This window comes from Aegilops tauschii, chromosome 1 (genome assembly GCF_002575655.3).
Source record: "Aegilops tauschii subsp. strangulata cultivar AL8/78 chromosome 1, Aet v6.0, whole genome shotgun sequence".
NCBI lineage: Eukaryota > Viridiplantae > Streptophyta > Magnoliopsida > Poales > Poaceae > Aegilops > Aegilops tauschii.
This window is the reverse complement of record NC_053035.3, coordinates 110870808-110889401: the sequence shown is the minus strand read 5'-3', so window position 1 is coordinate 110889401 and position 18594 is coordinate 110870808. Positions and strand designations below refer to the sequence as shown.

The window sequence follows — 18594 nt, the reverse complement described above, 5'->3', positions numbered from 1 at the left end:
AAGTGATAACTCAAGAGACTCTCTGCAGAACATGGTGCTATTCTGAAGCACAAGTGTGGTAAAAGGATAGTAACATTGTCCCTTCTCTCTTTTCTCTCATTTTTTTATATTTTTTCTCCTTTTTTGGTGGGCTTCTTTAGCCTCTTTTTTTATTTGGGCTTCTTTGGCCTCTTTTATTTTGATAACCTCACCTGGGACAATGTTCTAATAATGATGATCATCACACTTTTATTTACTTACAAATCAATATTACAACTCTAGAACAAAGATATGACTCTATATGAATGCCTCCGGCGGTGTACCGGGATATGCAATGATCTAGCGTAGCAAAGATATAAAAAACGGACAAGCCATGAAAATATCATGCTAGCTATCTTACGATCATGCAAAGCAATATGACAATGAATACTCAAGTCATGTATATAATGATGATGGAAGTTGCATGGCAATATATCTCGGAATGGCTATGGAAATGCCATGATAGGTAGGTATGGTGGCTGTTTTGAGGAAGATATAAGGAGGCTTATGTGTGATAGAGCGTATCATATCACGGGGTTTGGATGCACCGGCGAAGTTTGCACCAACTCTCGAGGTGAGAAAGGGCAATGCACGGTACCGAAGAGGCTAGCAATGATGGAAGGGTGAGAGTGCGTGTAATCCATGGACTCAACATTAGTCATAAAGAACTCACATACTTATTGCAAAAATCTATTAGTCATCGAAACAAAGTACTACGCGCATGCTCCTAGGGGGATAGGTTGGTAGGAAAAGACCATCGCTCGTCCCCGACCGCCACTCATAAGGAAGACAATCAATAAATAAATCATGCTCCGACTTCATCACATGACGGTTCACCATACGTGCATGCTAGGGAATCACAAACTTCAACACAAGTATTTCTACAATCCACAACTACCCACTAGCATGACTCTAATATCACCATCTTTATATCGCAAAACTATTGCAAGGAATCAAACATATCATATTCAGTGATCTACAAGTTTTATGTAGGATTTTATGACTAACCATGTGAATGACCAGTTCCTGTCAACTCTCTAAATAGATATAAGTGAAGCAAGAGAGTTTAATTCTTTCTACAACAGATATGCCCATGCTCTAACAAATATAAGTGAAGCAAAAGAGCATTCTACAAATGGCAGTTTTCTATGTGAAGAGAAACAGTCAATCCAAACTTCGAATGATATAAGTGAAGCACATGAAGCATTCTATAAAGCCATACTCAAAGAATATAAGTGAAGTGCAATGAGCATTATATAAATCAACCAAGGACTATCTCATACCAGCATGGTGCATAAAAGAAAAGTGAAAACTAAATGCAAAAGATGCTCCAAGATTTGCACATATCGCATGAACGAAACGAATCCGAAAACATATCGATACTTGTTGAAGAAAGATGGGATGCCTTCCGGGGCATCCCCAAGCTTAGACGCTTGAGTCTCCTTGAATATTTACTTGGGGTGCCTTGGGCATCCCCAAGCTTGAGCTCTTGCCTCTCCTTCTTCTCCTCACATCGAGACATCCTCGATCTTCGAACACTTCATCCACACAAAACTCAATAGAAAGTTCGGTAAGATCCATTAGTATAATAAAGCAAATCACTACCTAAGTACTATTGCAAACCAATTCATATTTTGTTTTTGCATTGTAGCTACTGTAATATAACTTTTCCATTGCTTAATCCACTGATAGAAATTGATAGTTTCATCAAAACAAGCAAACTATGCATCAAAAACAGAATCTGTCTTAAGGACAGTCTGTAATAATCTGAACATTCACCATACCTCTTGTACTCCAAAAAATTTGAAATAATTAGTAAAAAAAATTGTATAGAAAGACAGTGCAAAAAGTTTCAGAACCGTTTGACGTTCCAGTAAAAATGTAAAATCGCGCACTACAGCCAAAGTTTCTGTTTTGCACCGCACAAACCAACAAGCAATGTAACATCCTAAAGGCAAATCTTGGCACATTATTTTTATAATACAATGGAATTTTACAAGGGGAAATTATTTTTGTTGAAAATTTTCTGTAATCAAGATTCACAAAGTTTCCGTGAGCATGAACAAAGTTCAAGGAGCTCCCCCACTTCAACAATGCTTGTCTCTCTCACTTTCACTTTCCTTTTTGAAAAGTTCTGGGTTCCCCTCTTTATTTTTTTGTTTTTAAACTATATAAAAGCACTCAACAGAAATAAATGACTCTCTAAAACTTCCGAGTTGTCTCCCTGGCAGCGCTTTCTTTAAAGCCATTAAGCTAGGCATATAGTGCTCAAGTAGTGAATCCACCCGGATCCCAAGGTATATCAAAGCCAATTTTAATTAACAATGATTTGTAATTTAGTAGTGAGCATAAAGTAACATATATCATGTAATGACGAAGTATAACTCTCTTCCTATGCATCGGCATGTCATACAAGAACAATTCATGCACATCAAGTAAAGGCCAATACATAGCATAAGCAGTTTCTTGCAATTTTATCGTGTGGGAAACATAGCGAGGTGGAGATATAGTTCCTCTCTCATAATAATTGCAAGTAGGAGCAGCAAGCACATGCATATTATATCTATCAAAATCATCATGTGTAATAGTAAAACGCAACCCATCAATATAATCCTTAATAAGGGCAAACTTCTCCGATATAGTGTAGTCGGGAGAATTCAAAAAGATAATAGGACTATCATGCGTGGGTGCAATAGCAACAATTTCATGTTTAACAAAAGGAACTATAGCAAGTTCATCACCATAAGCATAATTCATATTGGCATCTTGGCCACAAGCATAGCAAGCATCATCAAAAAGGGATATTTCAAAAGAATCAACGGGATCATAACAATCATCATAGCAATCATCCTTCGGTAAGCACGAAGGGAAGTTAAACAATGTATGAGTTGAAGAGTTACTCTCATTAGAAGGTGGGCACGGGTGATCAATCCACTCTTCCTCCTTTTGTTCTTCGCTCTCCTCCTCGTCTTTTTCATCCAATGAGCTCACAACGTCATTAATTTATTCTTCCATAGACTCCTGCAAAATATTAGCTTGGACAGCGGAGGAGTCCTCAATATATGGTTTAATATAAGGATTAGAAGCATAATTATCATAGCAATATTTAAGTATGGCCAAATTTTCAGATTTGTAGAGAGTAGTATCACACTCTTCAATAAAAGAAGCAATTTCACAAGTACCCCTAAAAGCAACAAATTATTCAATTTGTTGAACATCATAGTAATTATAGACACCCTTAGTTTACGAAGATACTATTCCATTATCACTAAACTCACATTGGTAAGGAAGGTGTTTCTTAGGGTCTTTAGAACAAGTCCAATCATATATTTCACATAAATTCCAAGCATAGCACTGCAAACGATGAATTTGATCTAGTAGAAGTTTCCCTTTTTCAGATATGCGGTGTCGCACATAACAAGCATGCTCATCTAAAGATTTGCCCTCAACTAAGCTAGTTGGGGTTTCAGCCCGAGCACATAGGGATCGAAGATGATCCAAGTAAAAAGCTTCAGTAGTGTGATAGATTTTGAGTGGTTCCTCAACCATTGGTTCAGTAGGTACCACTAATTTTTTGGTATTTTGCGTTTCCTACCCATAACTAAAGATAAAAACAAGAGCACAAAATAAAAACTACTTAGTGATAAAGCAAACAAGCACACACGAGAATATTCACCCCACGCTATAACTCCCCGGCAACGGCGCCAGAAAAAGGTCTTGATAACCCACAAGTATAGGGGATCAATTGTAGCCTCTTTCGATAAGTAAGAGTGTCGAACCCAACGAGGAGCTAAAGGTAGAACAAATATTCCCTCAAGTTCTATCGACCACTGATCCAACTCTACGCACGCTTAACGTTCGCTTTACCTAGAACAAGTATGAAACTAGAAGTACTTTGTAGGTGTTGTTGGATAGGTTTGCAAGATAATAAAGAGCGCGTAAATAAAAAGTAGGGGCTGTTTAGATAAAGAAATAACTAAGTTAGTTTTAGTAGAGAGCTTTTTGTCATGAGAAAGTTATTTGTCCCTAGGCAATCGATAACTAGACTGGTAATCATTACTGCAATTTTATTTGAGGAAGAGACATAAGCTAACATACTTTCTCTTCTTGGATCATATGCACTTATGATTGGAACTCTAGCAAGCATCCGCAACTACTAAAGATCATTAAGGTAAAACCCAACCATAGCATTAAAGCATCAAGTCCTCTTTATCCCATACGCAACAACCCCCTTACTCGGGTCTATGCTTCTATCACTCAAGCAACCCACTATAAGCGAATCATGAACGTATTGCAACACCCTACAGCGGGAATCCCTCACGCTTGCGCAACATGGAGAGCACCATAGGACAGCACCAATAATAAAACATGCAACTCAAACCAATCACGATCATCACTTAACCCTTAGGACAAAACGGATCTACTCAAACATCATAGGATAGTCATACATCATTGGGAAATAATATATATAGCATTGAGCACCATGTTTAAGTAGAGATTACAGAGGGTAAAAGAGGGGTTACACCGCTGCAAAGAGGGGGAAGAGTTGGTGATGACGGCGGTGAAGTTGTTGGTGTAGATTGCGGTGACAATGATGGCCCCGGCGGCGTTCCGGCGCCACCGTGAGAGAGGGGGAGAGAGCCCCCCTTCTTATTCTTCTTCCTTTACCTTCTCCCTAGATGGGAGAAGGGTTTCCCCTATGGTCCTTGGTCTCCATGGCATGGAAGGGGCGAGAGCCCCTCCGAAATTGGATCTGTCTCTCTGTCTCTCTATGTTTCTGCGCTCCCAGATCTGGCCTTTCACCATTTCTTATACCAGTTGAGCCGTTGCGCCAAATGGCGCAGAGACCCGCTAAAGACATGCTATCGATGAAAATAGTTTCATACTGCAAGGACCTTCTGCTAAATCATGCTATTTTTTTAAACATGTTTATTACGTTGTGAAATAATAGTATGAAAAAAGGGAAATTGCATAATATGAATATGTTCAGTTTGAAAATATGCCCACTATGATGAGAGAGTAAAGTTGGCATGGTTGCATTTTTTTGGCAATGGGTTTGGAAAAAGAAAATATTTGTGTGACATGAATAGGTTACTATAGGCTTGAGCAATCACATAGGACACGAATTGTAACTATTTTTATAAAAAAGAATAGACTTGTCCTTCAAAATATATACTTGAGAAGGTAAACATAGGTGACACAATAAAAAAGAAGGTAAACATAGGTGACACAATAAAGCCTGGTTTGATGAACTCTATCGCACACTTTGTGATGTTTGATGAATAAAGCTACCCCTCAAAAAAGTGACACAATAAAATGTACTGAATACATGATGAACATTTCTTAGAAATAGTGGTCAAATACATCATATAATTTGGTTCTGTACAAAAAAAGTTTCCTCTTTTGTGTATATATCCTAAACACCACCCCTTGCGATGAACTCTTTGTCTTTGTCCACAAATTTGGTTATTCCCCATCCAGCATGTCAGTTGCAGTCTCCTGAAGCATAGGAACAACACAAGTTAAAACAATCTGGTCAAACATACACTAAGAATATACTCATGGGCATTATCGACAGATTAAACCAAAGTTATAGTGCAGCAGGTTCTCTGTAAAGTCAAGTTACCATGTGGTTTTTACAAACCAATGGAGAAAAGCTGAAACACTGACCCAAGAATTAACCTGAGAAGGTCGTTCTTCAAGCTGACTCCTAGCAGAAGATGATGCATCTAAGTGAAGCTGCCTGGAGATTTCTTATATGTCCCTTGCTCTCTACTGCAACAGATAGTTGGAATGGCATATAAGATAAGTGTGAGGTACTGACAGAAGCTCACTCTCAAAAGGCACATTCAGTATGTGTATGTAATGATATAGATGCGTTATTAATTAAGTAACCTGAATAAGTTGTTGCATATTTCTTCTAGGGACAACTGTTTACATATTTCTTCTATATCCATTGCTCTCTGATGTAATGATTAGCATGGCAAACAAAGTAATTCTTAGGCATTGATATTACTGACTTACTTGTTCGCAGGTGTATACTGAAATCGAGAGCATAAAGGTAATATGTTATAGCATATATCTGTACTGTAAGTAACAAAAGAGTAGTCTCTTTCCTTTTTTCAACATAACAGTCTACTTATCTGATGCAACTGGGCTAACACGAACATAAGAAAACACCAATGACTAATCATTTGGAAGGCAGCATGGCTGAGTCCTACACATGGCTAGTCAAGCCCTCTTGCCAAGCTGGAAAGTTTCTTACAAATGCGGAAATATCCATAAGATTGCATCTCTCCTGTTCTACTCAAATAATATTTTGTATATATCAGAGGTTTCAAAAGCTAGGTACCAGTTAACTCCTATTGTGTCTGTTTGTATATATATCATTGGTCTGTTTTATTCTAGAGCCTTACTAACCAAATAAAGATCAAAATTTTGAAGTAAATTCTATGCCTAGAAACCAAATAAGAACTACACTGAAAATATTTATGAATTACTACAACTATTCAGACCATTTTAGACTACTTTAGTATGAGACTGTAATCAAGAATAATGAATGTAGGTGATCTGATATCTTGTTCGAACAATAAAATAAATAAGGACATACAGGTAATGGATTTGACCAACAAAACCAAATACTTCTAGATCTGTACGAACTTCTAAAGAATTGATCAAATCTTAAAAGTTAGAAAGGCTAAGCAGATAGAGTAATGATATGTTACAGGAATAAGCAAGCATGTCCGCTGACCATACATAGTAGCTGATTAACGATGATGCACTCAATGCGAACCGGTGTTTCCATGCCTATCAGGATAAAGGTATTCTTTTCTGCAAGGATAAACATGGAAGTGGAGTGATCAAGCACACTGAAAAGAGTTTTCATGACTTAAAAATAATAAACAGAACATGGAAATAAGTGCTTTGAAACATAGAATTTTGGAGCTGCACAAAAGATGCAGCTGAAGGGGACACCCCTAAATGAAAACATCAAGCTAAAAAATTAAGCTAGCAAACCAGTCTGACCTATTAGATATCCCACATGGACAGTAGCACCTACATATTGAAACAACAAAATTGACAAAAAAAATCCCCATATATGAACATCACAATCTGTGGGCATTAACTAAACACAAATTAAACCTAAAAGAAGAAGTCAAATGATAAATCTTCTACAACATTAACACATGGGTGATAACATCAAGAAAACAATGATTGTGTTCACACGAGAGAAATATCACCTTGTTCTTCTTCACCAAATTCTTCTGCTGGATTATTCCTCCTCTTATTTCTCAGATCGGCCGACATCGAATCAGAGGATGGCGCGCCTAACAGAGCAGAGCAGGGAAAATCTTTAGGTCTAGTAAAACATTAGCCAAGCAAGTACACAAATTCTTGTCCATTACCTTGAGGAATATGAGATCCAAAAATAATACACTGCGATAAGGTGACCATTATGACAATGTCCATGGACCTGCAAGCACCATTGAGTACAATCACAGAAAAAAATCAAAAATACATTACAGAACAACAGGACATCATTACAATAATACCTTTCATCTAAGAGAATAAATGAATAATACTGAAGAAATAATGGAAGGAGAACAGAACTATAAAGCTTTTATTAATCGATGAGTAGCCTGGTTCACTTCCCAAATATAAATATGCAGAAATTGAGGGAGATGGACACCGATCAATTTGACATACTGCGCTTTCTGCCAAACTAAGAGACACAACCAGCCAATGTATTTTTAGCTCCACTACACCAATCTGATTGTTAGCTGATCAAGCAGAAAGAATAGACAATATAAAACATGCCAACATCAACATCAGCACACAAGCGCACAGCCCATGGTATATGCAGACACCTAAACCAGAGACAAAAGTAGGCCTAGCGCTAGAAAACACACACACCAAAATTATACCAAGCAAAAGAAAGCACATACCATCACTTGCAGAGGCAGCAGCATACGCAAAACTCATAAGAAATGCAAAGAAAGAAGCTAAGGAGCAGTGCATTACCAGAAGAAAGAAGCACAGCCAGGACGCCTCTTGTACTGGCGCATGGCCGTGGACGCCAAGCGCGCGCGCAGGGCAGCTCGTCCCACTTGCCGGCGCTCATGTAGACCTCGGGGAGCTCGAGCACCTTGCGGAGCGGCACCTGCACCTCGCGGCGGAGCCGGTTGCGGACGCGGTAGGCGTAGTGCTTGTCGGGGATAGCGAGGTACTCGGGGCTCGAGTCGCGCGGGAAGACCCGGCGCGCGATGGCCTCGCAGAGCAGCGTCGCGCGGTCGTACGACGAGCGCAGCGACGGGCACCACTTGGCGGCGAACACGATCTTGGCCGTGTCGCCCGCGTGCAGGTGCTCCTGGTCCGACTTGAGCAGCCCGGCGAAGAGGTCGGCGACGCCGTCGTAGAGGTTGCGGAAGGCCTCGTCAGAGTCGTAGCGCGCGAGCACGGCCTGCGCGTGCTCCGCCTCCTTCTCGCGCCGGGCCTTGGAGGCCTCAGCCGCGGCGGCGGCAAGGCCGCCGACGCAGCGCCGCTTGCCGCTCTTGCCCCCGGGGCCGCCGCGGCGACGTCGTCCTAGTCCTTGCGCTCATCGCGGGGGCCGTGGAGGAAACGATAGAGGATCTCGGGGAGGTCCTTGAGGCAGCCGAACCTGGCGAAGCCGGCGAGGTTGGCGGCTAGCGTGCGCGGGTGGATGGCGTGCATCCAGAGAGCGGCGACGTAGAAGCCCTCCCTCTCCCATTTCCTCTCTCTCTCTCTCTCTCTCTCTCTCTCTCTCCCTCTCATCTTCTTCCTTATCTCTCCCTCTCATCCTCTCTCTCCCGCAGATCTAATCGAGCGCCGCCGCCGCCGTCACCCTTTGCCTGCAGGTCGCCGCGGCCGCCAGGGAAGCTCGCCTCCATGCCCGCACCTCGGTCCCACGGGATCCGAGATGAGGAGGTTTGGGCGCGATTGACGCGGGAGGATGCACGAGCGTGGAGGCGGCTAGGTCGATGGAGATGCGGGAAGTGGGCTCGCGAGATATTTTGCCAGTCCATCTCCTCTCTCCAACCGAAGACGGAGGTGAGGCACGCAGGACGCGCACACGATGCATCGGTCAGCCAGGGGTCCACGCGAACATGCCCCAGCCAACGGACGAGACTTCCCTGCTCCCCGCGCGTCCTTCCATCCGTGCTCCCGCGTACGTGGCTTGATTTAATTGGAACAAAATAAGGCCCGACCCCATCCCCTTAAAATCAGGGGGAGATGATTAGATTAGAAAGAAAAAATGAAAAAAACAGCCGTAGGATGAAGTGGGAGCACGGATGGGAGCATGGGGAGGGAGTAGGCAAGCCGGATCCCAACCGACCCGGCGCAGTCCGCACAACCAACCAACATGACGCAGTCCGTGCAGCTGACGAGCGGGACCAACAGCAGGACCGGCCCACCTGTCACCGCAATAGAAGAGACGCTGGTGCATAAGCCAGGTACACATGCACCGGCCGAGCCCTGCGCAGCTGCTCCCATAACGCACGACGCGGGCGCAGCGGACGAGGCAAGCAGCGTGCGTGCGAGCGGCGGCCCCAGGCACGTTTGACCCCGAGAGAAACACCGTGGGACGGCAGCCAGTTCAACCGACGAGCGGGGCCAGCAGCAGTACATGTCCACCCGTCATCGGTCCAGCGCAGGTGCGGGCGCAAAAACCAAGTATATATGTGTCGGCCGAGCAGCGCATAACCCGCGCAGAGCACACGATGTGGCCTTCGCGCGCACGCGGCGCGGCAGGAGAGGCTGCCCCGCGCACCGAAGAAACCGGCACCCAGCCAATCAAACCGAGGGCGAGCCCCACAAGTCATCCCCCACCCAGGATCTACCGCAGGTCAATACGCGGAGGTCAATTCCCAGCTAAGATCAAACGGACAGGAACGAGAAAATGACTGCGTTGACCAGGATCGAACGGCTATCAAAGGAAGAAATCGGGGGAGCGCCCTTGGAGCGAGTTGCCCAGCCTCACTATTTTTTTAAATTCCCGGAGATCCATAACTCCAATTGGATTGAAATTTGAACACGATTTTTATCCGGATATTAGCTTTGTTGCGGCGAAATAATGACAGCAACCGCCTTACGGGGTGTCCACGAGGGTCAGGGGCGCGCCCCCCTGCCTCATGGCCCCCTCGGGCATCGTCTCGCGTTGATTCTTCTTCCCAAAAATCACATATATTCCAAAAAAAATCTCCGTCGGTTTTTATCCCGTTTAGACTTCGTTTGATATGGATTTTCTGCGTAACAAAAAACATGCAACAAACAGGAATTGGCACTGGGCACTGGATAATATGTTAGTCCCAAAAATAGTATAGAAAGTTGCCAAAAGTATATGAAAGTTTTATAATATTGGCATAGAACAATAAAAAATTATAGATACGACGGAGACGTATCAGTCCCCAACCTGGACCAAGTTTTCAGTTGCCTGAGATGCTTTCCGTGCGTGAAGAAGCTGTATATCGAGGTGATGCTCCTTTCTTGTTAAATGTTAACCATAAGGGAGCTCAATTTTTTGCACCTTTTCCCAAGTTTATAATGACAATTTACTACGATTTCGGAAGGAATTTTGGAGGATTTTAGGACATACACCCCCACCCCATATTGGTTGCTTCATTCATATGGTTGCAATCGTCCATAAGCATTTCTCTTTTGGATTCATCTGTACTAGTTTTCTTAGGGAATTTTTCATCCAATCCAACCTCTTGTGAAGAAGGCTACATGTTTCTAGATTGTAATCAAATTAATGCCCATGTTAATCATGCCAGATCGAAGATGGCACGTTGGTGCATTTTACAAATCCTGCAAACCAAATGGGCGTGTAGTAGTGTTCAAAACTGCATGTAGGCACTAACACGTTCTCTTCTTTTGTAGTGCATATTAGGCCCGGTGGAAGATGTTTGTAACGACAATCACATCGAATGCCTGGATCTGCATCTCTCAAATATTACTTTGAACTCCTACCGAGGGACCCCACCGGAGATTACACTCGCCACTAGGTTCTTTCTTACCAGAGCAAAGGTGCTGAAGGTACTGAGGTTGAACATGCACTTAATTAGAAAAGATAAATGGTATGATTATCAGAGCCGGCTGGTACTGTGGAATGGAAGTGCCTCCAAAAATGCCAAACTTTGTATTGGAAGAGCATATGGCAAAGCAATTGGAAATCATTGTGTCAAACTCATACATGACTTGTCAGCGGCTGATCCCTTTTCAGAAATGACGCGGTTTGCAATGTTTGAATTTGGGCGTTGTAATCTTTGAATTTGAACCTTGCAATATTTATGGTATTTGTTATATTGAACCGTTTCTGTTCTTTTGTCTCAACGCAAACAGTTCATCCGGGTGAACCGCATGTCGTACATCACACACACCTTGATATGGCTGACCGTTTCTTTTATGTTGCCTAATCACAAACAGTTCATCCGCGTGAACTGTATGCTGTACATCGCACACACCTTGATCTGACTGACCGTTTCTTTTGTGTTGCCTAATCACAAACAGTTCATCCGAGTGAACCGTATGTTGTACATCGCACACACCTTTATCTAGCTGCCCGTTTCTTTTGTTCCTACTCATCGAAAATGGTTAATTGAATTGAACTGTATGCCCTGAATCGCACACGCAACTAAAATCTGAACCGTGTTTGATGCATCCGTCATCGCAAACGTTTTGCACCTTTTTGACGGTTTTTTACACCACCGTTTGCGATTATTGCATCGCATACAGTTTCGTCTAAGGGTCTCTGATCGTAGTGTCGCGTTAGCAGCATCCTGCAGTAGTGTATGTTTAAAGGCCGCTAGGGCTTCGGCGTCTGGACAGTCGACGATCTAGTTCTTTTTAATTAAGAACCGAGTCCAGAGTTTGCGGGCCGACTCTCCGGGTTGCTAGACTATGTGACTAAGGTCATCGGCGTCCGGTGGCTGGACATAAGTACCTTGGAAGTTGTCTCGAAAGGCATCCTCCAAATCTTTCCAGCTGCCAATAGAGTTCTTTGGGAGGCTGTTTAACCAATGCTGTGTTGGTCCCTTTAGCTTTAGGGGGATGTATTTAATGGCGTGGAGATCATCACCGCGGGCCATGTGAATATGGAGAAGAAAGTCTTCAATCCATACCGCGGGATCTGTCATTCCATCATATGCTTCAATGTTTAAGGGTTTAAACCCTTCCGGAAACTGGTGCTGCATTACCTCATCGATAAAGCACAAGGGGTGTGCGGCGCATCTGTATCGGGCAACGTCACGACGGAGTTCGGATGACACCCGTGTTCGATTTCCAGCCCGGGTTTGATTATGCTTATCACGCCAAGCTTGATGGCCGTCGTCTCTTGTTGGAGCACGTCCCCTTGATCCGTAGATTGATCTAGTCTGACCGGCTCTATTGTCCAGGTCCTGACGTAAGTCGTAGGTGTAGCCCGGAGCCGCTACCTCTTTGCCACGACGGCGAGGTGGCGCGGGCTGGTGTTCGGCATAAGCAGCCGCTTTGTCCCGTCCACGTGGTGGTCGGTCTGATTTGTCAGCGTGATTATATCTTGACGGTATTGGCTCAAGGGCCTCGTCGTCAAATTGTGGTAGTAGCCGACGCTTCGGATAACTCTTTGTTGGGCGATCGAGGCCGTATTCTTCGGCAGCCAGGACTTTGGTCCATCTGTCATTGAGTGTATCCTGTTCGGCTTGAAGCTGCTGCCGTTTCTTTTCAAGGCTCCTCGCAGTGGCGATTAGCTGTCGCCTGAAGCGCTCTTGCTCGAGGGGTTCCTCTGGCATGATGAAATCTTCTGAGACCGGTAGATAGTTACTATCTTCCTAATCCTCATTCTCGATAGATTCGTCGGGGTTAACTTGTCCCTCCTCCCATTCATCCTGCTCGTATGCAGGCTCGACGGGGTGTTCGGGATCTTCCATGTCATCCGGAGTGTTGTTATCTCCGGTGCCGGTATTGCTTTCCTTTTCGCGTCGCGATTTTGAGCGGTGCCGCTAACGTCGGGGCTTTGATGGTGCTTCGACAGGCTTGTTGTAACGCCCCGGACACACCCGACGGTGGTCGTTACTCCTGGCGGGATCTAGACTGGCCCCACAGATCAATACTAGTCTTTTCTGCACACTTTGTGCTCACTCGTGCGCACCCGGGAGCAACTTCCCGGTCGGTCACCCATTCTGAAATTACTCCAAGCTGAGCACGCTTAACTTTGGAGTTCTGTCCGAATGGGCTTCCGGAAAAGAAGGAATTCCTTATTGATATGAGTAGTCTATCATCCCTAATAAGCCAGACTATCACATACACCCCCACTCAGAGGAACCAACGTCCTTGTCGGGCTACAGGAACGTTCCCTCTTGGCACATACGTCTGTGCATCCAGTCCGGTACATGTGCCATGTCGTGTTCCACGAAGGGTCACAAACGTCATGAGAAACATGACCGCACACCTGTCCGCAAACATCCATGTAACCGGGAGGGTCAGCTCTGATACCAACTTGTAACGCTCCAGACACACCCGCCGGTGGTCGTTACTCCTGACGGGATCTAGACTAGCCTCATAGATCAATACTAGTCTTTTCTGTGCACTTTGACCTCACTCGTGCGCACCCGGGAGAAACTTCTCGGTCGGTCACCCATCCTGAAATTACTCCAAGCTGAGCACGCTTAACTTTGGTGTTCTGTCCGAATGGGCTGTAACACCCCGGATGTAACTTTCCATATTTGTAACTCCAACTCTTGCCATTTTCGGCTATGTGTTATGATATTCCCTTCGTGGTCGGGTTTTGTCTTTCAATTTGCATTTTGTTCATGTCATGCATCTCATATCATGTCATCATGTGCATCTCATTTGCATACGTGTTCGTCTCATGCATCCGAGCATTTTCCCCGTTGTCCGTTTTGCAATCCGGCACTCCCACATGCACCGGCGCACCCCTCTTGTTTCTTTTCGTGAGCGGGTGTTAAACGTTCTCGGAATGGACCGAGGTTTGCCAAGTGGCCTTGGTATACCACCGGTAGACCACCTGTTAAGTTTCGTTCCATTTGGAGGTCGTTTGATGCTCCAACGGTTAACCGGGTAGCCGCAAAGGCCTTTTGTGTGTTGCAGCCAAACCCCCTTCCAAACAGCCCAATAACCCACCAAAGTCACCTCCATGCTCTCGGTCGTTCGATCGTGATCGTGTGGGCGAAAACCGCACTCCATTTGGAGTCTCCTAGCTCCCTCTACCTATATATATGCCTTCCCCTTCCAAATTCGCGGTGCCAACCCTAACCCTTTCCCCTCTCCGCCGCCGGACGCGTCCGTCCCGCGCCGGACGAAACCGCGCCCGCGCCCGCACCAATCCCACCGCGCCACGTGGCACGCCGCCGCTCCACCGCCGCCGACCCGCGAAGCCCATCGCCGGCCCGCGGGCTCGTACGTCGCCTCCCGCCGCCCACGCGCGCCTCCGCCTCCTCCCGCGGACCCCGCGCCTCCGCCGCCGCCCGGGTCTCCGCCGGCCGACGACCACCCGCGCCCCGCCGCCGCCGAAGTCCGGCGCCGCCGCGGCTTCCCCGCGCGCGCCGCCCCCGCGCCAAGTCCCGGCGACCCCGCCGCCCATCGCCTCCGTCCGCGCCACCGCCGCCCGCGCCTTCTCCGGTCGGCCTCCTCCCTCTCCGTCCGAGCTCCAGCCGCCCCGTCCTCCAACTCCGGCGATCCTCGATCTTCGCGCCAGATCTAGATCGGAGAGGTTGACCCCGAAATTTCCCCCGTCTTTTTCTGTCATAATATGTTGCTCTGTTCATCATGGCATATCTCATTGCATACTGCTCCGTTTTGCCTGCATGATATATCGAAATGTTCATCACGAGATGCTCTTCATTTTGTTCCATTGTGACATGCTCGTTTGAGTTCATCTTGATACCCAAATCTCTGATGCAAGAGTGCTATATGCTGTTTACTGCTGTTACTTATCAGAACTTGATGTTTTGTTATTTTTGTTGCATTTGATGTGTGCATCTTATGGGCATGAGCTCTACAGGTGTTTTGATCTATGCCATGCCATCTTTACAGAGGGGTATGCCATGTATTTTTGTGATCTATGTGGTGACTAGCACAAGCATGCAAACTGGGCTTCGTGATGTTTCTATTTTCAGGGATTTAGGATTTTGCTCTTTTACCTGCTGTTATTTTGATGCCATGTATCCATGTGGCTACAGTGAGATCCATGGTTCTTTTGAGTATGTTCAGTAAGGATGTTTTGTAGATATAATTGTGCTCTATCCATCCATGCCCCTGTTTGCAATTATAGAGTGCCCTAGCATGTCCTAATATTGCTCTACTTTTGCTATAAAATGTTCCTGGCAGAACGTTAACGTGATATTCAATTTTGCCTAGGTTGTTGTAGTTGATCCATACATGCTATGAACTTGCTATTGCCATGGTTAGCTTCATGAACATGCCATACTGCTGTTGGTATGCTTGTTTTGTCATGCATTGCCTTGTGATGAGTGCATCGAGCTCACAAAGATGCTTTCATAATTCTGTTAATGCTATGCTCTGTTTTCTGCAAAGTCTGGAACCTGTTAACGAAACTTGCTATGTTTATCCTTCGTTGACCGTGAGAGCTTATAATGGGCTAAGTTGGGACACCCCTGTAGGGTATTATCTTTTGGAAGCCGTGCCCGCGGTTATGAGGCAGACGGAAATTTGTTAATGTCCGGTTGTAGAGAACTTGACACTTGACTTAATTAAAATACATCAACTGTGTGTGTAGCCGTGATGGTCTCTTTTCTGCGGAGTCCGGGAAGTGAACACGGTTTGAGTTATGCATGAACGTAAGTAGTTTTCAGGATCACTTCTTGATCATTTCTAGCTTCGCGACCGATGCGTTGCTCCTCTTCTCACTCTCATTTGCGTATGTTAGCCACCATATATGCTTAGTGCTTGTTGCAGCTCCACCTCATTACCCCATCCTTTCCTATAAGCTTAAATAGTCTTGATCTCGCGGGTGTGAGATTGCTGAGTCCTCGTGACTCACAGATTCTACCAAAACAGTTGCAGGTGCCGTCGATACCAGTGCAGATGACGCAACCGAGCTCAAGTGGGAGTTCGACGAGGAACGTGGTCGTTATTATGTTTCGTTTCCTGATGATCAGTAGTGGAGCCCAGTTGGGACGATCGGGGATCTAGCATTTGGGGTTATCTTATTTTCATTTGGATTTGACCGTAGTCGGTCTATGTGTGGATTTTGGATGATGTATGAATTAATTTATGTATTGTGTGAAGTGGCGATTGTAAGCCAACTCTCGTTATCCCATTCTTGTTCATTACATGGGATTGTGTGAAGATGACCCTTCTTGCGACAATACCTACAATGCGGTTATGCCTCTAAGTCGTGCCTCGACACGTGGGAGATATAGCCGCATCGTGGGCGTTACATGGGCTTCCGGGCAAGAAGGAATTCTTTATTGATATGAGTAGTCTATCATCCCTAATAAGCCAGGCTATCACACTTGTCCTCAATCGGGTCTTGCCTGCCGTCGTCGTTGTCATTTTTAGGTGTATCTACCATATACACGTTGTATGTAGAGGTGGCCGTCCAACGCCCGGTGATAGGCGTATTTTGGCCTAGGTCGGCTTCGGCATCGTCGTCCATACCGTCGATGTCTTTGGAGGCGTAATTGAGCATGTCGGTTAAGTCCTCGATAGTGGCTACCAAGTGGGTGGTGGGTGGGACGCGAAATTCCCCGCTCTCAGCCCCTAGTTCGGGCTGGGCGTAGTTCGGAGGTGATACTTCCGTAATGGCGAGAGATCGCATTAAGTCCAAAGCCTCGTTTAGGAGCGAAGGCTGGACGGGAAACCGATGACCAGCGGAGCTGGGCGTGGTAAACGCCAGCTGACTGTGCTTAACAGACGCGGGCCTCGAGAGTTTGGAGTTAGCATCTAGAGGTGAGTCCGGCTTCCTGATGATAGGGAGAGTCCTGTTTGATTCCAGGATTGCCAATAATATAGCCACCTCTGGGTCTCCGGCAGGGAGCTCCATAGTAGGAGAGGGTCCGGTAGGGTTCATGATCCCGTATTCGGACGAGGTGGTTCGCCTTGGATCTAGGGCCAAGGCGGGAACGATAGTTGATCCTTGAACAGAGCCTGATGGCGGATCCGACGGGTTTACTTCTTGTAGATGAGGAACAGCGGGCGAGGTCGTGAACCCTTCGAAGATCAACTCACCTCGGATATCAGCGACATAATTCAGGCTTTCGAACCTGATCTGATGACCAGGGGCGTAGCTGTCGATCTGTTCAAGGTGACCAGTCGAATTTGTTGGGGATCGTTGCAGAATTTTAAAATTTTCTACGCATCACCAAGATCCATCTATGGAGTATACTAGCAACGAGGGGAAAGGAGTGCATCTACATACCCTTGTAGATCGCGAGCGGAAGCGTTCAAGTGAACGAGGTTGATGGAGTCGTACTCGCCGTGATCCAAATCACCGATGACCGAGTGCCGAACGGACGGCACCTCCGCATTCAACACACGTACGGAGCAGTGATGTCTCCTCCTTCTTAATCCAGCAAGGGGGAAGGAGAGGTTGATGGAGATCCAGCAGCACGACGGCGTGGTGGTGGAAGTAGCGGGGATCCCGGCAGGGCTTCGCCAAGCACAAGCGGGAGAGAGAGGTGTCACGGGAGGGAGAGGGAGGCGCCAGGGGCTAGGGTACAGCATCCCTCCCTCCCCCCTTTATATAGGCCCCCTGGGGGGGCCGGCCCTGGGATCCCATCTATGGGGGGGCGGCGGCCAAGGGGGGGAAACTTCCCCCCAAGTCAGGTGGGGCGCCCCCCACCCCGAGGGTTTCCAACCCTAGGCGCAGGGGGAGGCCCATGGGGGGCGCACCAGCCCGCTAGGGGCTGGTTCCCCTCCCACTTCAGCCCATGGGGCCCTCCGGGATAGGTGGCCCCACCCGGTGGACCCCCGGGACCCTTCCGGTGGTCCCGGTACAATACCGATAACCCCCGAAACTTTCCCGGTGGCCGAAACTGGACTTCCTATATATAATTCTTCACCTCTGGACCATTCCGGAACTCCTCGTGACATCCGGGATCTCATCCGGGACTCCGAACAACTTTCGGGTTTCCGCATACTAATATCTCTACAACCCTAGCGTCACCGAACCTTAAGTGTGTAGACCCTACGGGTTCGGGAGACATGCAGACATGACCGAGACGCCTCTCCGGTCAATAACCAACAGCGGGATCTGGATACCCATGTTGGCTCCCACATGTTCCACGATGATCTCATCGGATGAACCACGATGTCGATGATTCAATCAATCCCGTATACAATTCCCTTTGTCAATCAGTACGTTACTTGCCCGAGATTCGATCGTCGGTATCCCAATACCTTGTTCAATCTCGTTACCGGCAAGTCACTTCACTCGTACCGTAATGCATGATCCCGTGGCTAACTCCTTAGTCACATTGAGCTCATTATGATGATGCATTACCGAGTGGGCCCAGAGATACCTCTCCGTCATACGGAGTGACAAATCCCAGTCTCGATCCGTGCCAACTCAACAGACACTTTCAGAGATACCCGTAG

The 18594-nt window shown here is 46.3% G+C and overlaps 1 protein-coding gene across 1 annotated transcript; it reads right to left on the bottom strand.

The window, feature by feature from the left end:
• Positions 1-5261: 5261 nt before the first annotated feature.
• LOC109736675 (uncharacterized) lies at positions 5262-8927 on the bottom strand. The gene is made up of 7 exons (XM_073505145.1): positions 8882-8927; positions 8041-8607; positions 7425-7492; positions 7260-7346; positions 6775-6849; positions 5689-5793; positions 5262-5517 (listed from the first exon to the last, which is right to left on the bottom strand). Exons 1-3 carry the CDS (start codon positions 8925-8927, stop codon positions 7473-7475), a joined length of 633 nt encoding a protein of 210 aa, XP_073361246.1. The 3' UTR covers positions 5262-5517; positions 5689-5793; positions 6775-6849; positions 7260-7346; positions 7425-7472.
• Positions 8928-18594: the final 9667 nt, after the last annotated feature.